We start from the raw sequence: 27,091 nt of genomic DNA, 5'->3' as shown, positions 1-27,091 counted from the left end.
ATAAAAATAACGGAAAAAATCATAGCATGCGATAATTTCCAATTATCGAATTAAATATATTAGATATATGATAAAAATATCTCGATTTTTAATTTGGTTATGAAACGTGTCTGCAAAAGTTATGTTATAAATAAAATATTATAAATTTTAATGACTATTTGTCTTAATGTTATGTAAAATTTAACCTAACCTATAATTTTTGTTAATAATATTGTGTAATAATATTATGTATAAATTGATTTAATATTATATATTAACTAAGTTGATTCCGACTTTAATGTTGGCATCCCTTTACATTGCTCCATTTTTGTCAATATCTAACAACTAGTCGCAGCAACATTTTTTCATCATTTTTTCCATTATTTTTAAATATTTAAAATATTTTTGAAAACATATTCTTTTGTTCCGTTGGTAAAGTCATCGAAACATCTGTCAAATAAGAGAAAGGAATATCATATTTTTGTATTATATTTATCGAAATAATTCCATTTGTTCAAAACTCTAATTATAAGTATATTAGAATGCGACCAGGCGCTCTCGCTGAACATGCGATGCTTGTGTGAGGGTGAGAGGAGGGCGGTTCTCTAACTTCCCTCACGCGTCGCGGCGCGGCGTTTCTGGTCTGCATTGCGCATTCACGAGACAGGCGTATCGTGGCGGCCACCCCGTCGCGTCGTCGCGCTTTCGTTGTCGCCGTTGTATCATCGCCGTGGCTATCGTTGCCATCGCCGCCATCGAATCAGTTTCGGCAGTGATCTTGATAAAAAGTCAACGACGACAAAAGCAGAAGTAAAAAAAAACACAGAATTGAGTGAACGATCCAATCTCACATTGCGGACAACCAACGTATACCTTCTTCGTTAAAACGGTAAGCAAAATTGTTTACCTCGACAATCAAAATTGAAAGCTCGAATTGACACAAAAGTCTGAGAAAATCCTTGCTCGATTTAATTGAGCCTTTCATGTTTGATTCAGTCGTTGGGCTTTCTCTTTAAGGCAATTAGATTAGACGAATCATCGCGTAAGTGAAGATTAGGAGATGTAATTGATATCACATTAAACAAGATTAATTTCAGATTTATTAATTTCAGTAATAAACAATTTTTTAATTTGTTTAAGATTTTGATGACACAATAAACTGTATGTTCTAATATAATGCAATTAACGTTTAATAAACCGAGAAAGACTTTTAGTAACCTGATAGGATGATAAGTTAAGTCATTGTACTGTATTATACATTGTGCAAGTAGAAAATATGTGAATAGAAATATGTATTAAAATTCACAGCATATCGATATGTTAAATAAAATTAGATAATATTGTGAGAATTGTTTTAACAAAAATTTTTATTTTATATTATAATAAACACACACAAATAAAAATATTACATAATACAAATAATAATAATAAAAGTACACAAAAAATGTATACAAAAATTTCAAATAATTACGTATAATAAACTGCAAAAAAATGTATATAATGTATTTGAATTTTTTACATAAATTTTTTTTTATTATCTCCGTAATTTTATCATAAAAAAGTATAAAATTTGGAAGATATATACAATCTTGTCACAGAGAAGGATGTATTAGAGAAAGCAATATATAATAAATTATTTTTTTTTTGAAATTGTGCTAAAGAGAAATTTACGCAACACTGGAATTAATTTGGTGTGTATGTATATTATATCACATACATATTGTGCACATTCATATAAATTCTTAGTCCTAATAAGTCGCATATATCTGAGAGAGTAGATATATGCGAATAAATATTTTATCATAATTATAAAGTCATGTAATTGGAAGTTGCGTAAATACAAAATTAACCGAGATCATAAATATTAATTTTACTGTCCAACTAATAAAGATCAGTTACGATTTTTAAAATAAATTCCAATGAGTTAGAGTAACTACTGTCATAGGAAAATGTTACAATAAATAATATTAATAATAATAATATTTCAATTAGCTTTTACATTAGATATCTCGCAAACTCGTTAATAAAAAGTCTAATCTTTTAATTTTAAAGAGTCTTTTAGATTCCTCGCCTTTATATATAAAATTTCTCTGTATATTTTGTATCTATGTATTTATACATATATAATTATAAAAAAAATTGTAAAACTTACTTTATAGAGATGTTAATAAAAAATATGTTAAAAGAAATTAATATCAAAATTACATTTTGTCATTCCGTAATTTTACGTTTATATCGAGAAATTTATCATTGATAGTAGTTTTTATATAGCACTTTGTAAAATGTGATAGTGATAGTTAAATAAATTTAAAACTCCTTTACTAATATTTTAACAATTCTTTCATCTTAACAACATATTGATATTAAATGTTTTTGTGTATACAGATGTATTACAGATAGTCGAATATTATGTTGCTTATATAGTCGCGCACTTTATTGAACTTAATCACTTCAAAAGCTGCTTGGTCAATAACCCATCCAACGTTACCTTTAAAATCTATAAATATCTGTTGTCATTATTGGTTTTTCTATATGCCATGCTTTTAATTAAATTACGCTGCCTAATATTAAAAATATAGATTTCAATTGCGTTAAAAATATTTTTAACTAATAAATATTATTAATCAATGTGTTAGGAATATTAAAATTGAATGTAATAAAACACTATTTCTTGTCGCAATTGGTGCTAATTTATTATATTTATCATATCGACAATAGCAGTAATAGAATGCAAATAAATTGATATGTTAGTATATACATATGTTACAAGTCTCAATTGCATTCCAAATTTTAATAATAATGATATTACATTTTGAAATGCTTAACACCGGAGAAGTAATCAGACACAATCGCGCACATTACTGTCTATTTTATATATTATTTATTATAACCATTATTATATTTTAAATTATAATTTGGCACGAATTACCGAAATTCAACTTTCCTCTACTGTACTGGAATTCTTCATGCTTATTATGCAGTTTCGCGATTAACCGTTCTCTTCTTCAAAAATATCACAATTAGTCCAATAACAACAGCATTGTTCTTAATGATTTTCTTCTCTTTCACCATTCACAATCCTATTAAACACAAAACCCGTTGACGCTTTTGTCGCGAACTCCGAGTCGTTAGCAACGCGCACGATGTAACCACTATTTACCACAGTTGAAAAATCGGAAAAGTTGCCACGGGCGCGCTGAGAGATTTCCACAAAGAATGAAGCCAGTTGGCCAGATCGCGTAATCCTAAATGATTGAAGCAGGGAACAATGAGAGCTATTGCATTTTGCAGTTTTCGGAGCCATTTAACCACGTTCCTAAGTGAGTTCCGAGTCTCCAGAGAACATAATGGTGCATATAACTGTATACGTATATACAGCACTAGCGATGTGTGGGGAACGGGGGCGGCTGGGATTCGAGCCGGGCCCTACCGCCCGCAGGGAAAGTAACCGAGCCATTTGTCCATTACACCACGGCGTAATTCGCCATATTACATTACCGATACCTTTATTATCGTTTTACGTTGAAGAACTCGATATAATACCATTAAAGTTAATTATATCATAGAGGTTTAATCCAGCTGAAGATTCTATTGTACTCCATATTTAAACATTACTATGTTTTGACTTATTTCTCATCTACGAATGTATTATTGGTGGAATAGCTATATAAATCATATTTTCCTTGTTTAAGAAAATGAAAAGCTCGCGAAACCAACTTTTTTATCATAATGCTTTTTATAAAATTACACAGATTATAATTTGGAATATCATATTAAAATGTAATAATTATAACGCAAAAAAACTATTTTTTATTAATTTTATTTTTAACTGTTATTGGAGGAAGATTTCGAAATTTTTGGCGACAATATATGAGAATGATTGTCGAAAATATTTTAAACATTCTATGAAAATGATAATTAAATCAGTTCGTGACAATGTGTTATTGTGTCAAAATATTAATAAATAGAGATTAAAAAATAGAGCACTGTGTGTAGACAAATATACAAAACAAACATTAAAATCGAAATTAATTCAAAAATAATTTAATATTACTATTATATGTATCACGTATTATTAAAAAGTTAAGTTAATTATGGCGCGCAATGGTTACTAATTCTATCATTTTTAGTAATACATTATTTTATATAAATAATATGACTTTTTTACTCGAATATCTTTTACATAAACAAAAGTTATGCTAATCAAATAAAACATTTGCTTCAATTTTATTATAATTAAATGCGTAATTATTGAAAAAAATTAATGTAGTTTTCTAAAAATAATAATTATAATTTTTTATATATAATATATATATATATAAGAAATGCGTATTTTATTAGAATCATATTGAATCGTCGTTGTTACCATCATTGATATGCCAGAATTAAATTCATTTATTCAATATTATCACATTCGAGAGAGAGAGAGAGAGAGAGAGAGAGAGAGAGAGAGAGAGAGAGAGAGAGAGAGAGAGAGAGAGAGAGAGAGAGAGAGAGAGAGAGAGAGAGAGAGAGAGAGAGAGAGAGAGAGAGAGTAATACATATAACTATATGTAAAAAATGTAACTCTTCTTATAACTTTTTTCAAAATGATAAAATAAATTCCCTCATTTAAGTTCATTATTTTAAAAGCTGTCAATTTTGAGATTTTTCTATAATTACGGGCAGTTGTACCAAGGAACTTATTGACAACATTGGTAAAAATAAAAAGTTAGTAAACAGACATTGATCGATAATCTAAAAACTGAGTGCCAAATGTCGAATTTACAAAAAAAAATAATGCATGTTTTAACTGATCTGTATACCATACCAGCCACCAGTTTCGAAACTGATTTTAGAACGATGATATATCCACTTAGCAACTCTCTCTCTCTCTCTCTCTCTCTCTCTCTCTCTCTTTCTTTCTCTCTCTTTTTCTCTCTCTTTTCCCCTCCCCCTCCTTTCTTATATAGAATTACATATTTTTCTTAAAATTTTTTAGCAACAGCTCGATAGAGACAAGATAATGTCACGATAAAAAACGCGTCATAAAACGGACAATGAAAAATTAAAACAGGGACAAGAGAGAGAGAGAGAGAGAGAGAGAGAGAGAGAGAGAGAGAGAGAGAGAGAGAGAGAGAGAGAGAGAGAGAGAGAGAGAGAGAGAGAGAGAGCGCGAGAGAGAGAGAGAGAGAGAGAGAGAGAGAGAGAGAGAGAGAGAGAGAGAGAGAGAGAGAGAGAGAGAGAGAGAGAGAAAGAATCGTTTGAATATGTACACACCTATCTATATACATGGTTACAGGACTTTCCGTGTGCGGTATATATACGGGGTGGGCGACAGACGCCGCGATATCGATTCCACGCAATATCCGCGCGCCTTGGCTCAGTGTTCCGACGCCGGCGTTCTTCGTGTTCCACTTGCTCCGGTAGTATACCACCGTCGAGAAACTTGATTTATCGTGGCATATAATGGTGTGCATGCTCATATGTATGCGCGCACGTGTATATATTCACGCATATACATGACTGTATACTTCCACGCCAGTCTTTATTAAAACGTTTCATCAAGAGAGTATTGGTCGCTTGTAGATTCACCGATAGTCCGCAACGCGATGATGTTCGTTCGATTTGGCACTAGCTTGATCGATTGCACGCGCGGTATCAGTTCGCCAATGTCTATGAGGTATCCCAGAAGGAGTAGACATCAATGACTCGTACGCGTGGCTTTTGTGTATGACACATGCTGGAAATACTATCAATATATCAAAGTTGATGAATGAGCAAAAAATTTAATAGCGTACTGTGATGGAGGATAAATGTTCGGTATAAGCTTTAATCTACATAATCAATAATCAAAAAAGCAAAAAATGTTTTTTGTTGCATACTTAATTTATGTCATATATTCAGAATTTTATCAAAATAACTGTTAATTTTGAAATTTAGGATGGAGTTATTGGATGGAGTTAATACGACACATATGTCTATATAAAAGGTAATTATGCACAGAAATACAGACCATCCTCCGATGACCTTGACCTTGACATATGTTGTAACCTTCAGAGTGACCTTCTGAAAGTTTTAGCCGTTGGTCATTGTTTATTAAAAATTATTAAAAAAAATTTTTTTTTAAATATAGCAGTTATTTTAAGTATTGAAAGGCATAAACGACTAATATGTATGTGAAAATAGTACATGTATGAACAAAGAAAAGTGATTTAAGGCAGTATCCTTGTCTAAAGTGCTGTTTGGAAGTGATTTTTTAGGATAAGATAAATTTACTGCAGTAAAATACTGCAGTTCAAGTTTTCTTACATATTTTTTTTGCACATATTTATTATTGCTTTAAAAATATGTATAAATTTTACAGAAAAAAAATTTGACATGTGCAGGTTTATACTCGGAGACTCAGGCACAATGGTGCGCGAAAAAAAAACCCTGATTAACAACCAGTGTTGCAGACGTTATATGTATCTGAAAAAAAATTAAACATATTCTTGATTTGTATGAGAGGTGGCAGCAGAATTAAGTTAAAATAATTTTTTTGTTTTTTTTTTATAACTCGTTGAAGGGAAAAGAACGTAGGAAAAATCGACAATCAACATTTAGTATGCCACCATTTTGTAAAAAAAATTTTTTCTGGCCGAATCTGCTACCCACCCTCACAACACTTACACAGATTAAGAATATGTTTGAATTTTTTTTTTTTCAGATACATACAATGTCCGCAACACTAGTTGCCAATCAGGGGTTTTTTGCGCGCACCATTGTGTCCGAGCGTACAAAATCACATATTACATTTTTTCTCTATAAAATTTATACATATATGTTTTTAAAGTAACAATAAATATGTGTAAAAAATTTCAGAAAGAAAACGAACAGTTTTAAATTTATTCTATCTTAAAAACATCACTTCCAAAATAGCACTCTAGACAAAAATACCGCCTTAAAGCAGTAAATCGTTAATATATTAAACAGTTTTTTTGTTAAAGCAGAGAATAGTTGGTATAAAAATGTATATTATACATGTATAAAATTTTATATGTTAGAGAAAGTATGAATACAAAGTATTTTGCTTCAATCATAACTGTATGATTAATAATTACACAGGACACACCTTTCTTTTACTATTTCTTTTACTTACATCTTTTTGGGCGAAAATCGGCCCTTTTTTAACATCCTTCTTTTTTTTGCACTTTATTTAACTTACCAATATATATATTTAAATCAGTTCTGCGACTGCATTTTGATGTTATACCTTTTCTCTTTCTTTGCTGTTATACTTTTGCTTTTTCTTCAAATGTTTATTTCAATTTTCACAGATTTTCCGCTATTTTTTTTTATTATCTAAAAATCTAGACATGGTGGAGCAAAACGGTTTACGAATTCGGATTCAGTGACCCAAAATCTATAAGAAACACCTACTCTAATTCCAGTTAATTTTCCAAAATTCTTTTTTGTGGTCCTGTGTTATAATTGTATATGCGTGGGCGGCGGAACCCCTCCCCCACCCGAACATGTACAGGAATGAGGTCTATAAGGGAAGTAATTTGCTAATATGTATGTATATACAGTACACATATAGACGGAAGAGGGGCTACTGCCCCCAAGCAGGAATAGGTGGTGGTGGACCTCGTTTCGCGTGGAAAGTTGAAAACCCAAACCGTACAAAGATTTTGCATGGAAACTTAAAAAGTATAATGCTATCCAGAGAACCATCCACGCAAAACGAGGTTTACCCCACCCGACCTCACCCCTGTTTATAGAGCGAAACGAGGTCTATCATTGCACGGTTCGGATTTTCAACTTTCCACGCGAACCAAGGTCCACCCCCACCTACCCTTGCCTACATGTGTACTGTCCATACACACATATCAGCAAATTACTTCTCTTAACACTAACACAATTATATTTCTTAAACTTTTTTTGTTTATAACTTTTTAATAAACAATGATCGACAACTAAAATCTTAAGGTCATTCAAAAGGGTGACCTGGACAACATATGTCAAGGTCAATGTCATCAGAGGATAGCTCGTATCCTCCCGTATATCTCTGCATAATTACCAAAAAGACAATTTGTTTTATTTCAAACTGTTATGAAAAATAGACAGCTCTTCAATTTTTCGTATAAATCTCTTTCATATTTCTAAAAAATCAGAAATTTGAAAATTTTATTATTTTATTTTTTCCTTTTCCTTTTTTATCTCTATTTCTATCTCTTTATTTTCTATTCTATTATGTTGGGTCTGTGGGCCAAGAAATTTAAGCGAAATCTAGAAACGCTAGTGAAATTTTAAATAATAGTAATTTGAATATTTTATGGAAACCATGAGAACTTTGTGTCGAAAGTTTACTTTCTATTCATGAAAATGACATGCGTAAGTATTTTGAATATCATATGAATGGCACCAAGAACGATTTTTCAAATATTGCTGCAATAATGTCTTTTAATTGATCCAAGAAAAATGAAGAAGAAATTTTATTGGTGAAATATTAATGTATTATTAACGTGAAGTATTAACATATTACAATTGCTCAAAAAAATTAGGGGATCACTTTTTATCAGTAAATTTTTGCCTATCCCAGAAAAAAAAGATTATGTATAATTATACAGGGTGAGGAAAAAGTCTGGAACCGGTGAAATATCTCGAAAACAAGACATTTTAGGAAAAAATGTTTTATACATAAGTTGTAGGGTTTCAACAAATGCATCAAACGGTGGTACTTATTTGACCTTGAGCGTAAGTATGGAGGAGCTTTCAAGGTCAACTTTAAAATTTTAAATGGAAACCCCCATTTTTTTTTATTTAATATTTTTATAGTTGACATCAAGAGCTTTTCAAAACACTATCAATAAACTTCTTTCGGTTGAGTACTTTTCGAGATATGAGTTGATAAAGTTCAAGTACCGCCGGCATTAGCCAAAGTGTACCGCGTGGAGGTTGCACGGTCGAATTTACACCTCATTTTGTGTGTGTGTGTGTGTGTGTGTGTGTGTGTGTGTGTGTGTGTGTGTGTGTGTGTGTGTGTGTGTGTGTGTGTGCGTGCGTGCGTGCGTGCCTGCGTGTGCGTGTGTGGCGTGTGTGTGTGTGTATGTGTGTATGCATGTGTGTGCGTGTATGTGTGTGTGCGTGTATGTGTGCGTGCGTGCGTGTGTGTGTGTGTGTGTGTGTGTGTGTGTGTGTGTGTGTGTGTGTGTGTGTGTGTGTGTGTGTGTGTGTGTGTGTGTGTGTGTGTGTGTGTGTGTGTGTGTGTGTGTGTGTGTGTGTGTGTGTGAGTGCGTGCGTGCGTGCGTGCGTGCGTGCGTGCGTGCCTGCGTGTGCGTGTGCGTGTGTGTGCGTGCGTGTGTGTGTCAGCAGGGATAAGAACCCTACGGTTCGTCACTCCCGTAGTATTTATTGACTCCAAACCCTCTCTGCTGTGTGTGTGCGCGCGCGCGTATCTGGTAATGATTATATTAGATGTTTAAATTGCCTCTCTTCTACCGCTTGACAGTGTGCTAGCCTTAATTGAAGAAAATCTCTGACGTTTCTCAACATCTCAACGGTTATTAAACCCATTCCGTCAGTTATTCTCTCTTTCAATTTTTCGACGCGCGCAGGTTTTGTTTTATAAACATGATTTTTTAAGCAACCCCATAAAAAAAGTCAAGTGGTGTCAGATCGGGAGATCTTGGGGACCACTCTATTGTTCCTTGCCTCCCAATTCATCTGTTCGGGAAGTTTCGTCTAATAACCTTCGTACCCTTAATCGAAAATGCGCTGGAGCTCTATCTTGCTGAAACCGCACGAAATTGTTAGGAAAGAGATTTCTAATAGCAGGAATAATTTGCTCAATTAGCATTTCCTCGTATCTTACAGAATTAAGATTTCCATCGATGACCTATTAATAGTTTGGAACGTGGAAGATGAAAATTCACGGGTGCGGAGTTGACGCACGAGCCGAAAACGAGTGCGGTCACCGCACCCGGGAATTTTCAACTTCACGCACGTGTTACATACCTTATTTTATGTTGCAAGTGCGTGGAAAGTGGCCTATCACGCGCGCGTCGCGTGCGTAATGGGCCACTTTCCATGCACGTGTGACATAAATGAACTTGTTAAATGGACACACACACACACACACACACACACACACACACACACACACACACACACACACACACACACACACACACACACACACACACACACACACACACACACACACACACACACACACACACGCACGCACGCACGCACGCACGCACACACACACACACACACACACGCACGCACGCACGCACGCACGCACACATATATATATATATATATACACACACACAATGAGGTGTAAATCCGGTCGTGCAACCTCCACGCGGTACACCTTGGCTAATGCTAATGCCGGCGGTACTTGAACTCTTTATCAACTCATATCTTGAAAAGTACTCAACCGAAAGAAGTTTATTGATAGTGTTTTGAAAAGCTTTCGATGTCAGCTATAAGAATATTAAATAAAAAAATGGGAGTTTCCATTAAACATTTTAAAGTTGACTTTGAAAGCTTCTCCATACTTACGCTCAAGGTCAAATAAGTGCCACCGTTTGATGCATTTGTTGAAGCCCTACAACTTATGTATAAAACATTTTTTCCTAAAATGTCTTGTTTTCGAGATTTTTCACCGATTCCAAATTTTTTCCTGTATGGGGACCCATATATAATTTTATATATAAAGTACCAAATTTCATATATAATCACATATAATTATATATATTTATATATAATTATATATATATATATATATAATTATATATATATATATATATGTATATATATATATATATATATATATATATATATATATATATATAATCTTTTTTCCCGGGATTTTTAAACTGTGATTACTTAGCGAATAATTAACGTAAAAAAATTTTTTAAAGGGTTTTACAGGGCAAACTTTCTACTATAAGGTGCTTTTGTTCAATTTTTACTCAGTTTATTACTCAAAAGCGTGTTCAGCTTTGAATATATAAGAACGTATTTAAGATATCCAAAATCTTCAAATTTGCGGTCTTCCACCGACTAACAAAAAAATTGGCAAACATAATCATTAATACCATCTCAAAGTACGGGCTTTGCCGTTTCAAATAAAAAAAACTTTAATTATATTATTAGATTAGATATTGATTAGATATTTGTCTCATTTGTCTGCTCTACAACTTTGATCTCTACAGAAATTTCGAAATTTATCGTATTTATGGAGAAAAACAAATTTGTTTATAAATTGTTAATAAAAAACCTACTTAGGGATAGCGGAAAATGGCGGAATTTGAATATGTTATTCAGTATATTTTTCTGAACATAATGACGTAATAAAACCTTGTGTTGCAATTTTTTTTAGGTCTAATCGTATTTTGACTGGACTACTCGGTCGGATTTTGCACATCATATAGGTATGTGTACATATGTATGGAGTGTACATGTGTATGTGTGTACATGATTTTTTTAGTAAGAAGTGTTGCCACTTCTACGCCGTATCACCTCGCGCAATCTTGATCTCATATTAATGCATTTTTTTACATCAGATTGAAAAATTTTATTCCAAATTTTTGAGTTAAAGCCACGCAGTGCCTCTTCAATTAAATTTAAAAATAATAGCATTAATTAATATAAGATCAAGATTGCGCGAGGTGATACGGTGAATAAGTGGCAACACTTTTTACTAAAAAAAAATTTATATATGTACACTTCATACACATACACACACCTACATGATGTGCAAAATCCGACCGAGCAACCTGCTCGTAGTGCACATCGGGTTACGGAAATGCCGGCGGTATTGTGATGAATTCATAAAAAAATAGGAGTTACTTTAAATTGCGATATCTCGCTAAATAATCGGCGTAAGCCAAAGTTTTTTTTTCCATTTAAAAGGGCAAAGTCCGTACTTTGAGATGGTATTAATGATTATGTTTGCCAATTTTTTTTGTTAGGCAGTGAAAAACTGCAAATTTCAAAATTTTGGATATCTCAAATACATCCTTATTCAAAGTTACCCACACAGCAAAATATATTTGAGATATAGCCAAATATCTTTATGCCTACAATTTTAAGTCAAATCTGAGATATCTTATTTTCAGATATTCACAGAATATCTGCAAAACGTCAATCCCCGATATCACATTATATTTTTGAAAAAGACACCTCTGCAACATTTGCATTCGAATATATGGTCAATTTATTTATATATGTATATGGTCGAGTTAGCTCTTATATTTTATAAAGATCAACTCAAGTTTATTCGTAGCCAATAAAACAATCCGAGAGGACTTGGACATCGTACCGATTCGTCCCGGCGAAAGCCAGAGACGCCGCGAGGGTACTTAAAAAATTTTCACTCGGGCGACGCCGGAAGTAACAACCGCGGCGCGAAAGCAACTCGCCACAAGGGCACTTAAAAAATTTTTGCTGGGACTGCGCCGGAGGTAACGACCGCGGCGCGAAACCAACATGTCGTGAGGGGACTTAGAAAATTTTCGCTCGGGCGAGCGCTAGTAACATGCACTGCCGCGATGCGGCTACATGCGCTAGTATCTTCTCATAAGCAAAAATCCTTACGCACTAGGATAAAAGGCGAACCTGTAAGATACTTGGCTCTAATATTTTTCGTGATACCTCCGAGATATCATACAGTGCAGAGATGGCAAAATGCAAAATATTGGAACAGTATCAAAGTATAATTTTGAATTTATTACAAATTCTTATGAAAAGAACTTTTTTTTATATTTGAAGAAAGACTCAGAATTGATGACATAAAAATAATTTTCTTTTGAACTCTTAAGAATCATTTTAGAACAGAGAATAAATACGGAAGAACAATTAATTTCATAAATCGAGATTTTTAGAAGAATTCTTTTCTTCTTGCTATTTGGGTTGTATATAACATATCTACTTTTAAATGTGGCATAGATATCTGATATATATGCAGAATCAGATATCATATCTGATAAAATTATCATGGCTTTTTATAATCTTGGAGATGTCTCTGAGACATTCTCATGATATCTTGCGCAATCAGATATTCCGTCATTCAGATATCTTATAGATATTTTGGTGATATATTTTGCTGTGTGGGTAACCATGCTTTTGAGTATTACATTTACGCAGAATGCAAAGTTTTCTACAAAAACAAGAAATTGAGAAATTATTACAGAATATATACTTCTAGAAAAATTATTAATTATTTCTAAAGAAATGGTAAATATACGTACAAATTTGACAAGATTTATATCACATCTTTTAAATTGTGTTCCTTTAAAATGTGTTTCATGATTACGGTTGTGATTTGACTTACAGTAGTATAAGTGGAATTTGTGAGACTCGTCCGAATATCATGTGGGGCAGAGCAAATATGGCTGCTGTGATCTTTCTTCTAGGATGGTTATGCGTTTTCTCTCGTGCAGAAGGTAGGTATTTCTATTTATATGTATATAAAATTAACAAAAGAAATAATTTGACAAAACAAACTCTATTAAACAACACTTGACCGATGAATAAATAAAAAGAGAAATTTTAAAAAATATTTTATTTAGTATTTATAAATATTTTGTTTTATAATAAATATTTCTTCAATCTAAACAAATACTTACTAAAATAAAAATTTAAAAGATTATTTGTAATAACTTATGCCTTCCACATATGTTGTAACATGTAATATCCTTGGATTGATTGTAACGAGAAAACTGTCGATCATCAGCGAGCAATTCTGAGGTAACGTTGGCCGACGCCGAAGCGGAAACCATTCTCGAGCGAGCGGCCACGTGGTTATGGAGTCAACGGGATAAAGATGCCAGTTGGGGTAACGACACACATCGAGTACTTCTGGTTCTTCGTCTGGCCAATCTTTCCCGTGATGATAACGTCGCACCGCCGGCGCCTCTTGAATTGCAACTCATTGCCAAACAGATGGAACTTGAAATCGTGCTTTTGCTCTGGAGGTAAAAATCTGTAATAATTGCTTTAATCTGCACAATTATTTTTAGAAAAATGCTTGCTTTATTTGCTCTTAAAAAAATAGGTTTGCATTTTCTGTTTTATTTTATTGCATTTTTGGAGATAAACTTATATTAATGATGTCGATTGCTTAGCTGAATTTAAAAAAAGAACGCAGTTCTCATATTATTTTCAAAAAAGCTTTCTCAATTTTAATATCAAGCAACGCGTAACATCGCGATGCAAAGTACATAAAAAGGGTGACTGATCACGTGACTACGTCACTATACATAAACGAGGTGTTACCAAGCTTATTTCTATTTCAAGCTATTTCGAAATTTTTATGTTAAATGAGCTCTCAAGTTATGTATTGTATTGTATATGTATATATCTCAAAATCTCAAGATCTATTACGCAAAAAGTGACATTTTTTGGAGTTTTAATTTCAATTTTAATCAAATGTTTGTCACGCACATTATCTCTTCGATTTTGTCTCTCAAGGAACTTGTTTAATGTCTCCACACACACAGCTCAAAATATTTTAAAAATATTTTTTAAATATTTTTTAGGAAGATATTAAAATAATTGCAAATAAATATATTTAATAATATTTGTAAAATCTTTTAGAAATATTGCTTTAAAAAATAAAATACCCAATCAGCAATAATTATTGCAAGCAATCATGTTTGAAAGACGGTTTTTTTAATATTTGAAAAATATATTACTTTACATCTTACTTTGGAAAATATTATTTTGTATATTTATATCATCGCAGCAGTGTTGTGTGAGCTTTGCGTTGTATTGCTAGCAAAGATATGTCTTGCAAATGTCATGATTTTGCTTCGCCAGAGACCTGCTTAGTGCTTATAATAGCCTTATAGAACATATATAACTGAAAGGAGAATTGAGCATCGAGCCTGTGTCCAACATCGTGTGAGAAAGAAACGTACATTGTGCAAGAGAGAAAGGTAGTGGATTCTCCGCAATGCGCATGCGCATCGCGGGCAATTAGGATCCACTATATTTTATAATTTCGGTCCAAAATATTTAAAAAAAATTTTTAAAATTTATTATTGACATATTTATAATCTTTTTTTAATTTTTTGTGAAATTTTATGAAATTTTATGAAATTTTATAAAAAATTCTTAATTAAGAAAGATGCTAATAATAGTTTGTAACGACGCCGCTAGGCGACGCATAACGATAAGACTAACTCGTAAGTAAATTTCTGTTGGGGGCTAATATAAGTAGGCCTCCGGCGAAGCAAAAGCATGACATTCATTCATACGTAAGACATATCTTTGTCAGCAATACAACGCAAAGCTCACCCAACACTGCTGTGCGCGATGATATAGAATATAAATATATAAAATAATATTTTCCAAAGTAAAATGTAGATGTATATTTTTCAAACATTAAAAAAATCTTTCCAACGTAAAATAATTATTGCTAATTGGGTTAAACATATTTCATTTTTGGAAGCAATATTTCTAAAAAATTTTACAAATATTATAAAATATGTTTATTTGCAATCTTTTAAAAATATTTTTAAAATATTTTTAAAATATTTTGTGCTATATGGGATATGTTTTAATATATTAGCCCCACATTAGCAACTAAAATTTACTTACGAGTTAGTCTTACCATTATGCGCCGCCTAGCGGCGTCGTTCCGAACTAGCACGGAAAAATGCGTTACCATGCATCTTTTTTAATTAAGAATATTTCGTAACATTTCAAAAATATTTGAAAAAAGATTGTAGAACCAATAATAAAAAAAAATATTTTTAAATATCTTGGAACAAGATTATAAGACAAAAAATATGTAGTGTCACGACTTTTTCACCCCCGGACCGCTCCGGGACGTGTGCCGGAGTAAGGAGAGCGGGATGACAGGCCTCTCCGACTATTCCCTCGCACCTCCGACACTTTGCGAAACGAATTTACCGTTGGGCGCCAGACGCGTCAACGCGCTCGCGAAATCGCAAAAGAAAACCAAAACGAGACGCAAACGAAACGTGCGGATGTGCGGGGAATCGGCTAGCTCGACCTACCCAAGCAGCATTTTTCGGTTAACTTTCCGACTAAGGACTACTTTTCTACTAATCACAACGTTGTAAGCGGTTCAAGAAAATTATAAAATGTAACTTATAATTACTAACGTTTTTTGGACGTTGTCTAAACGTTAAAATTACGACGTGCTTTTTTTATCACTTTCCCAACGTCAAATTCGAAACAGTTTAAGTCCTATTACCCGACGTTAAGATATTTAACGTTCGCCTGACGTTATACTCTGCACTACACTTTTCGAGCGATTTCAATACGTAATTCCCAACGTAAACCAACGTTTTGTTATCAAACGTTGTAAAACGCTAACGTTGTGAAACGTCGCCTGTGGTAATTTCTGACTGACGTTAAGAAATCACGAGAAATGGTAACAAATTCTGCCTAAAAAAATGTAGAGCAGATTACTGCTGCGTCAAGCGGGCATCGTCGACGGCAATTCGCGGCGTCGTGCGTGAGCTATGAGGACTATGCGACGAATGTTGACGATCCACGGCCGAACCGGTCCATTTCATCTCACGCGGTTATCGTCGCGTCGTCGGGAAACAACGCGCGCGCGCCGCGCGGTTCACAGCTCGAGAGCGCGTTCGCTCGGCTGCACGGCTGCCATAACCATGCTCTAGATCACCATACAGATGGTATTGCATAGGTCGGATTTGGTTAAGATATACGACTCATTCGCAAATCTAGTATAGAATTTTCAACTAATTAATACTTTATCGACATGTTAAGTCAGTTTGGCGACCTTGTTAAGACTTTTAGTCAATATAGGTACAATTTTGCCTACAGTGGTATACTACTTAGTTTGGAAAAGTCGGAAAAAGTTAATTATTTTATACGAAAAGACAAATTTTAGTAGAATTTATCGCACCTTTTACTACGTAAAGTTTGATATAGTGTGGAACGCTGACTTCGCCATTTTCATTCCTCAAAGAGGAAGGCAAATAATCCGCCATTTTCCAGTATATTTAGATTTAAATTTTTTAACGCACTTTATTAACAATTTAAAGCATTTATATAATATCTGTTGTTAAAGTTTTGACAACATATTTATCTTAAAAGTAATTTTGATGAAAAAAAATTAAAATCTACACTTTGAAAAATTTTAGTTATTTATTAGAATATTTAGTAAATTGGAATATTTTAGAAAGGATTCGTCTAATTTTGACCTATCATTTCCACATTTATCAATAAAGTGGGTTTTGTTATACAATTTCAGTGCTGGGTTCGTGTATTTATGGCAAAATTACAATAGTATCAATGACTGCGCAAACTATATTTTTCCTATAAAGCCATTTTATTTGTGCCAAATTGATAAGTACGTATTATGATACATTTATTACACCAATGCCGTCATATGGTTTGAATGGAAGCACGAAAACTACACCTAAAATGTACGTTGTGAAAAAATAACCTCAGGTCTAGCAGAGTGTACAAAATCAAAGTTTACATACCAACGTTAAAACTGGTGGAATAAATGTAACCTCAATTTAACTTATATAAGTCGGATTCCAACGTTGGTACAACCTAAATTTGATTCCCCAAATTAGTGCAAAAGAGGGTTGAAACGACGTAGCAAAAACGTTGGATACCAACGTTAAGTGTGTTTATCTTAACGTCGGGCGGACGTCAAAATGCTGCTTGGGTAAGGGCTGGGGCGGGGGTGATGAAGGGCAGCGCAATATTCGGCGGAGTGACACGCCATAAATAAGGCCACGAGCTCAAGCAATTAACAATTCAAAATAACATTTATTCTTTAAAAAATCGCGCGTGAAACAATAAAGGCCGAGTCGGCTTCGGTCAATCAGACAAATTATATAATCAATCACGCAAGCGTAAAAAATGAAACAAAAAAGAAATAATGATAGCGCGGACGCCAGAATGAACGAAGTATTACGTTATCGTATAGTAAACGCGCCGAAGGCGCTGCGATTAGATCAGAGAAATACAGTAGGACGAAACTTACAATTAATATGGAACATCGACAGTAAACACGAAATAATCAAGAAAATAGAAAATACGATCTCGCAGAAAAGATCGCGAGAGGACGATACATCACGCTCGGAGCGCGTGAACGCAACGCCTGGAGCCGCACGAGAATTCTGTCGCCAATTATCTTAAGCCTAACGCAAGTCATTCGGGGAAATACACTACTCGGTCGGTCTTTGGTGATTTGCGTACCGCGCAGAATAATACACCGGGATACTTGAAATAGCGCGGAATTCTGGAACGAACGCCAGGAAAACTAAGCGGAATTACCGCGAGTAATAATCACACGCAATCACGACAGCACGGAGCCTATTGCGAGAACGGAGTAACTCACGCGATAAACGCTCTCCCGCTAGCACTACTTCTCACACGCAATCACCGAAAAACGCAACCAAACATAACTATCCTAACACGCACGATTTTCTAAAGCAATTAGCCTCTCACAGACGGCCGATTAACGCGATTGATGTGCCGACGCGTACGACACTCCCACATGAGCAATATTTGGTAATTTGATACGCCGGGATTCCGCCACGAATCTATCGCGATCTCCAGAGGCTCGCAATCGCGTCTTTATCTCAATTCCGCGGCCACAATACCATCCCGAGGCCCTTCGCTCTCGCTGTCGATCGCCATTCGATAGGGACCGTACGCGTCGCGATGTTACACGTTTTTCCCGGACGAGAGCGTGCACCGGAGGGCGGCGTCGTGGCTTTACATCTCGATATTAATTACTGCGGGCAACCTCACCAATGTGATGCCTCCTCGTAGGGCCCCTCGCCGTCACCTCGTACGGAGGATCGTCGCAGCGTAACAGATTCTCCCGACTCGGGGTGGCTATCGTGTATCTTAAGAAGAACGTTCGGACTCGCCGACGGACGACCAGAGTGTCTCGCTAAATTTGCTCGATAGCAGAATCGATGCGGCACCCCCCTCTGTAGGGGCGCGCCGACCAATCGGGAGCGAGCTTGCAAGCTCGCGCGGTATCGTAACGCAGGATTGTCGCACGGGGATCCTTCGGGGGCGCGCAACGGTCCCTCGGCGGCGTCGCGATTTCTCCAATTTGTCCCTGGGCAGCGGACTGGACTTTGTTCTGGCCGGTGTGCCTCCGATTTGAACCCGGGGCGGTGGCCAGCCACCCCGCGGGCCGGTATTGCGTGGAAGTAACTTGCTGAGGCCGGGTTTTCCCCAGGCGCCTGGGGCCCCGCTATCGGCGGCCTTGTCCATCGCTGCCTCATTCGCCGCACGCCTGCCGCGTTGCTCTCGCCGCCCGTGATCCATGTAGCTTCCGCTTTCGCCACCCCTCCTCGGTCCTTGGTCCTCCTGGACCCCTCTCGTTATCGGTACTCCCTCGAAGACTCGCCGTGGTGTGGGTGAGGCGCCGCGCGCATTATAATTACACATGAAAATAAAAGAATAGTCAAAACGCGGAAACGATATCGATTTTTGGCCTCTGGAGATCTCGTCGTCGCCTCTCCGGCTCGTCCCTGGGCGCTTTCCGCGCCTTGTGACGGCGGCGGGGCGCTGCCACGAAGCGGCGGGCCGCAACGTCACAGTAGATTTAAATTAATATTTCAAAAATATATTTCAAATATTTAAGAAAATATTGTCTGAGTGATAAAGAAAAACATTTTTATAAATATTTTTAAAAAATTTTTAAAAAATTTTTAAAAATGTTACCACAAAAAGTTTTTTAATTATTTTAAAATATTCCTAAAGCCATTTTAAAATATTTCTTGCAATATTTTTATAGAAATATTTAGAAATATTTTTTGAAAACATTTTGTGCTGTATAGGAAGCGATAGCTACGCATGACGTTATTAAGCCTCCGCGCAAACACCGGTCTGTCTCTTCTCACCGAATCACGCGACGCACACTGATTCGCAGATATTTTTAAATTCATTTTTCATTTATTTATTGCCATAATTGCAAAATAAGACTTTTCTCTTCAATTTGACTCGCTCTACCTACCAACGGCGGGTGATACACCTATTATTAGACATCCTGTATGTATAAAAATAACTTATCATACCATTTGAAATTTTATGATTGTTCACTAATTTGCTGTGCGTATGAAATGCGTTGAATTTTTGAAAGATTGAAAAATTCTTTGATATGATGCAAGTTTGCATACACTGAAGGATGCCATTTCAAGCACCTCCTATAAAGGTAAGCAGTTGTAAATTACTGGAGCACAAAAATGGTTATAATTCGGAAACAAGGTCAAATAGGACATATGTATATATGAGAACTATTTTCATTGTTTTTGTGTCTCTTATCCACTGTTGAAGTAAATTCCACATGTTAGGAAACACCCTGTATATGCAATTTTTCTCATTTCCTCAAACTTTAATTTTTTGTAAAAATACAATGCGAAAATTATCTTTTTAATTATTTTATTATTCTTTTTCTTATAATTTTTTTTATTGTTGGAATGCATAGCATTAGGATCAATACGCGATAAAACGCTACCGTCATGTATACGAGTGTAGATTGCTTTTGTTTGTATCTTTCTCTTTGATGTGTGTGAGCGTTCGTTACATTTCCCGTTCGTTTTCTTTGTACATTTGCCAAATAACGTTATACATTAAACTGCGTAAACTTACCATTATCTATCAGATTATGGGCCCAGGCTCGTTATCGGGACGTGGTGGATATTTCTATTACGCATAAAAGTCATATAGTGTAAAAGGTGAAGAATCGCGAAACAGGAATAATGTCCGCGTCAAGCGCGACGTACAACATCGAAAAATTAACAGACACGAATTATGAATTATGGAAGATTCAGATGAGAAGTGTCCTTATAGTCAATGATTTATGGGGATTCGTCAGCAAAACAGTTTTAACTGAACATAACGATGAGATCGAATAGAAGACGAAGGATGGAAAAGCGTTGGCTTTGATAACGCTCAGCACATCAAAGAACCAGCTCACACACATCAAGAAGGCGAAAACTTCGAGCAAAGCCTGGTTGGAACTAGAAAAAATACATGAATCAAAAGGGCCGGTGAAAAAAGCCGTCTTTTACAAACAATTATACAAAATAAAGAAGGATGCGAGTTAATCTATGACGCAATACGTTTATTTCTTCACGCGGAAAACCGAGCAACTTGAAGAGATCGGTATAAAAATTCTTAATGAGTTATTATTGGTAATGTTGCTAAGTTCGTTATCTTCAGAATACGACAGTTTTTGTGTGGCGATTGAATCGCGTGACCAAGTACCAAATATTGAATCTTTAAAACTAAAATTAATAAAACAAGAAGCGAGACTAAATAAACGAGATTCCAAATATGATGATACTAATCAAAATGATGCATTAATAGTTAAAGGCAAGGGAAATCATAAAACAGGCTTCAAAGGAACATCAGACGAAACAGAAGATTATTAAGTTTCAGGGAAGCTGCTTTAAGTGTGACAAGGTCGGCCACCGGGCAATCGACTGTAGAGCCAAGAAGACATTTGTTCCAGAAAGTAAAGCAGAAGATGCAATGCAAGCCATAGTTTTAAACGCTAAACCCGAGAAGTCTGGACAATGGTGTTTAGATAGTAGCGCAACGAGACATATGTGCAATAATCGCGAAAAATTCAGCACATTTTCTAAAGACAAAGCGGGCAAAGTATATACAGCAGCAGAGCACTGTGTTAGATCTGAAGGTGCAGGTGATATTAAAATGAAAGTGAGACTGAGAAACACGTCAAACAATGTAAAACTGTGTGATGCGATTTTAGTGCCTGGATTCAGGAATAATTTACTATCTGTATCTAGAATGACAGATAATAATTACACTGTAATTTTCAGAAAAGAAAGTTCGTTAGTCAGACGTTCGAATAGATCGGTCGCACTAACAGCCAAGCGTCGAGGACAACTATATTTAGTCGATAGCGGTAATGAAGAAACCGCATTCAACTCCGAAGATCGTACATCCAAGAAGTTGCAACAGTGGCATAATAGATTTAGCCACTTGAATTTAACGATCTGAAGAAATTGAAAAATGACGACATGGTAAGCGGAATCGACTTCAATCCAAATGAGGCTCAATTTAATTGCGAGGTCTACCATATAGGTAAGATATGCCAAATTCCATATGGAAAGTCATTGAGAACAGAGCAAAAGATAAGTTAGGTTTGGTTCACTCAGACATTTGTGGACCAATGAGCACCACATCCGTTGATGGCTCAAAATATTTCGTTACCTTTATTGATGATCACACAAGGTATACGGAAGTTGTTATGTTGAAAAATCGTTCAAAAGTCTTGCCTGCTTTCAAAAAATTAATGTTACGAGTCAAGAGAGAATGTGGTTACGGCATTAAAATACTACGCACAGATAACACAAAGGAATATACTTCAAAGAAATTTTCAGGATTATTGGAATCAGAGGGTATCAAGCACGAATTAACAGTACCCCACACTCCACACTCTCCAGCGAAATGGCGTGGCTGAGAGAACCAATCGCACGTTAGTAGAAATGACACGATGCATGTTGCTACAATTCAAGATGCCTATGAGTCTCTGGGCAAAAGCAATAAATACATACAGCCAATTTTATAAGGAATAGATGTCCAACCAAAGCATTGGACAATAAAACACCGTTGGGGAAATGTGGAGCGATCGAAAACCGTACATGGGTTTCATGCGTACTTTTGGATGCAAGGTAATATCCTTGATCAAAGGAACGAATAGAAGAAAATTTGAAGCTAAAGGGAAACCGATGATAATAGTAGGCTATTCAACTGAAGCCAAAGCTTACAGGTTGTGGTAGCCAGGCTCGAAAAAAATTATCAAGAGCCGCGACGTGAGTTTTCTCGAAAATGCACAGCCAAATTCCAATCAAGCTGTTGAATTTTTTGAAGCTCCAATAAATTTAAACAAAGAAAACATTGACAACTACGATGATACGGAAACAGAATTGATAGAAGAAAAGGAAGAATATGATACTCCAATCGCAATCGTGGACCGTGAAGAACCATGCGACACTCCAAGGGGAATCAGCAATGAAGATGATGATCTATATGACGATCTATATGATCTATATGATCTATATGATGATCTATATGATCTATATGATAATCTATATGATCTATATGAAAAGGATAAGATATGCCGTCTACGGAGACCATTATATGGTTTGAAACAAGCAGATAAGGCTTGGTATAACACATTAAACGATTTCTTATTAAGTATAGGTATAGGAAAGACTGATATAAATCCGTGTATGTATGTTAATTCCGCGGAAAAGAATAAAGTTATAATTGTCATTTATGTAGATAATTTGCTTATAGCGTCTCGTGATATTAAAGAATTGACTAGAATTAAGAAAATGTTAATGAGTCACTTTCAAATGAAAGATTTAGGTCCAGCGAGCAGTATATTAAGGATTAATATAAAAAGAGATGGATTAACAGGTAGCATAAAATTATTGCAGCGCAAATATATATGCGAATTACTTGAGAAATTTGGTATAATAGACGCTAAACCTGTTACGACCCCATTACAGGCAAATGTAAAACTTTCCAAAGAAGACTGTCCATGTACTGAAGCAGAGAGGACTCAAATGAAGAACGTACCATATAAAGAACTAAACAAATGTATATAGTAGGCTCTGAGTAAGACAAGTTAAGAAATAATGGGCTATGAGAGCCGACGCAGGATCGAATATGCGGAAAAATTGTATTTGTAGTCAAAACATTAAAACAAGTTCAATCAAATGTTTCGGCCCTAAATCGGACTCTCTTCAGTGACTCATATAAAAGTTAATACGCAACGACGCGGTATCGCAATGGGCTGATTACAATGTCGGATATGGCCTTCTTAATTTTCCAATGGTAGCGTCGTCTATTTTGGTAAACAGCTTCGTAGCATAAGCGCTGTGTATCTTCAATTAATACAGCACAACCCGTTAATATAGTCTTAGCCGTGACTCTTTATCCGATTTAACTGTCGAGAATGAATGCAAATCAGAAATATTACCGCAAATACTTTCGGTAACTCAATTTGTATAAAGAAACGCAATAGCGAAAAAATGACTCGTCACGCCGGACGATCCGAAACGAAGGACGAACGACAAACGAATGGTGGCAGAGCGGCAAGCACGCAACGGCAAACAAAATACGCGCACGCGTTGTTACGAGTTCTCGAACTCTCTTTGTATCCGTGTCGCTAGGCGGACTGCGCCACGCGCGGATTATTATGTAACACTAACATAGAAAGCAGTAACGGTAGCTACTACTAACGCCATCCGCTGTAGTTCAATAGAACTATAATTCTCACTAACAACTACCGCGTCGACGAATACATAATCTCCCTAGTTTCTTTTTTAATTTTAACAAATATTTAATTAGATATTTAACTAAAATTTCTTATAATAATCTGAAAAATGCAACCTAAAAATTACATAAATATTTATAATTTTATGCTATTATTTTAAGCACAAATAATTACAGAAAATTGAGAAATACTTTTACAGTATCACGATAGTTTAAAGTTTATAAGGCCATAACGCACGAGTTTTTAAAATGGTTGTTATATTATATGTGAGAGAGTTGCCAGAACTAATGGAGATAAATATTCTTAAATTCACACAAATTAGTTGTTAATTAAAATTTTTCAATTAAATTCGCTCATATCAATCATCAATTAAACGGCTTTTGATTAACTTCGCTAAATCAATCGTTAATCAAATAATTTTTTATTAATTTTGCTAAAATTAATTGTTAATTAAATGATCTTTGATTGAATTCGCTCATATCAATCGTCAATTAAACGGCTTTCGATTAACTTCGCTTAATTCACACAATTCTTAATCAAATATATTTAATTACATTGTTTAATATTAATCATCAGCTAAAAACCGAAGTTAATTAAAAAAATAATTAGTTTTTCGCAACTCTGGATTTTAGACATCGAGAGGGGTTTTCTCCGGTGCAATTGGCACGCTATACCTTGGCTTTGAACGCGATGTGCATGGATCCAAGACAATTTCACGGACACGATCTAATCGGTACTTTGCAACATCATGATCCATCAACCGATTACGATTTCGCGCTTACCACCCTGGCAGCATGCAGTGCGCAAGCGCATGTGCGCAAACGACAGATGCGCCGTCTCTTGGATATCGCGAATGCCGCGCAGGATCATAACGTCGGTAAGTTGTTTCCTTTTATTTAAAAATGATTATGTTATCAAAAATAATAAGAAACGAATAAATGAATCAGAGTGTTTATTATCTAGATAAACTTAAAAAACTCAAAATTTTCGGGGAATTTTTATCAAAACCATTTTTTCAAAAATTATATTGTTATTTTATAAGTACCAATGTGCTATGTTTTAAATAGGTATCAAAATATAAGGTTTTTGTCTGAAAGAATTTTTAGATTTATCAGCTTTGTTTTACTCTAAGGAATATATTTTCAATATTTAAACAATTATATTTTATTTTTTATGTCTGATTATAACAGATTCTATTTTCTCATTATATTTTGTTAGAAATAATAAAAGAAATTTTACGTAGAATTATTTTATAAAAATTTTTCACTTTTTTTAATACTTTAAATTTAATTTTTAGAAGAAAGTAAATTTTAAATTTTTGTCATAATTATGTAAGTAGAGAGAAGAAATGCAAATATAATAATTTTTAATTCAAATAAGTAACAAGCGTTTTGAAAGTATAACACGGTTGACACATACTAAGTTTAGAGATCCTTAACCAAAGATCACACAATCAGAAAAACCGTTAATGATCTCTGATTGGCTCCGTCTTTTGGAGTCAAACCGGAAGTGTGAGAAAGAAAGATATACATATATGGTCAAAATTAATAATGTCTCGATGATTGATCCAAAAAAAATGCTGTGTGAATCCGACAAACCAAGTTGGCTCATGGTTTATCAATGTTCATATCGGAAAGACGTTAATAAAAATTGCCAGTTTGGTCAAACACAACTCCCGTGCTAATTGTTAATTATTTACTAGCGACTCAAGTTCTCGGTTCTGTTTTTGATATACATATATGTATATCAAAGCTATTAGCTAACCAAGAAATCCTAGCCAACCTAGCCATAAGTATTCGTCAAAACTAGAGCTCGGAATACCCGGGTATCCGGAGATCCATCCGCTCGCCCGTTACCCGCTGTATACAGATCCGAACAGGTTCCGCGAGTACCGTCGTGCATCTTTACGCGAACGGACAAGTTGCAAGTACCCGAGATTTTGAGATCTCAATAACGAGTGAACGAATCAAGTTCAATAAGTAGTAGTAACAATAAGTAGGCTTAATCGATAGCTAATTTGATTTGAATTATGTAATAAAAGTGTTTTTATTTTTCCGCTATGTTTCCTACGAGCGGAGATATTGCGACGTAAAGTCTGAAATGTTAAATTTTACAATTAAGAAACGTCGTCATCGTCGCTGTACGTATGGCTGCTTTTGCATCGATAGATGACATTTGAGACTATTGAAAAGAGACATATACGTACATGTGCGTCGTGTGCGCTCAGTGCAGACAGTGCCGTTCAGCGCGCTGTCAGTCAGTTATAACCTAAAAATATGTATTGTGCAACACCGTGGTCTCTCATCGTTAAATACAATCGTTTAATTCTAAATTTTGGTCGCGTCACGCAAGGATCGAAGTGACACGATATTAGGATGGGCGTCACAAGAAGCGAAATGTCAATGGGTCGGATTTATCAGTGTAGTGACAGTCGTGACCGTTGTAATAGTAATCATCAATATATCAATATATATTGATCGTAGAGAGCTGATATCGAGGAGATCTTTAAGAAAGAAAGTGTATCCAAAATCGCACTTGTATGTACGTATATGCTGTCTTGTAAATTGTAAAAGTTAAGGAGAACGAGAAAGTGATATGTAAGTAGCGCAATTTATATTAATTAATAATTTTTAAAATAAGTAACTATTATTTGAGACTAATTATTTATTATTGAAAAAATTAATAATTATTTTTCACTAATTATTAATTTATAAATAAGTAGTAATTTATTTCACAAATATTAATTTATTTTAATAATAAAGAATTTATTCCTATTAATTACCAATTTACAAAAAAAATTAATTCATTTTCACCTAAATACTAATTTTCACGTAACTAAAA

The 27,091-nt window shown here is 34.9% G+C and overlaps 1 protein-coding gene across 6 annotated transcripts in view; it reads left to right on the top strand.

Moving 5' to 3' along the window:
• The first annotated feature begins 632 nt into the window (after nt 1–632).
• LOC143902763 (uncharacterized protein CG3556) overlaps nt 633–27,091 on the top strand; it is a 94,054-nt gene continuing 67,595 nt past the window's right edge. The window contains exons 1-5 of one of the 6 annotated variants that reach the window (XM_077415931.1): nt 633–868; nt 5,261–5,384; nt 13,291–13,400; nt 13,673–13,931; nt 24,883–25,127. In XM_077415931.1, coding sequence (XP_077272057.1) covers nt 13,328–13,400; nt 13,673–13,931; nt 24,883–25,127 — 577 coding nt within the window. In that variant the 5' untranslated portion in view covers nt 633–868; nt 5,261–5,384; nt 13,291–13,327. Of the gene's footprint in view, nt 869–5,260; nt 5,418–13,290; nt 13,401–13,672; nt 13,932–24,882; nt 25,128–27,091 lie in introns of all 6 variants that reach the window. The other 5 variants (XM_077415930.1, XM_077415934.1, XM_077415933.1 and 2 more) reach the window with 5 other exon arrangements.

The sequence above is a fragment of the Temnothorax americanus genome, unplaced genomic scaffold, assembly GCF_048541705.1.
Source record: "Temnothorax americanus isolate GAGA-0224 unplaced genomic scaffold, ASM4854170v1 Scaffold40, whole genome shotgun sequence".
Lineage (NCBI taxonomy): Eukaryota > Metazoa > Arthropoda > Insecta > Hymenoptera > Formicidae > Temnothorax > Temnothorax americanus.
This window is presented reverse-complemented; position numbering and strand designations above follow the sequence as displayed.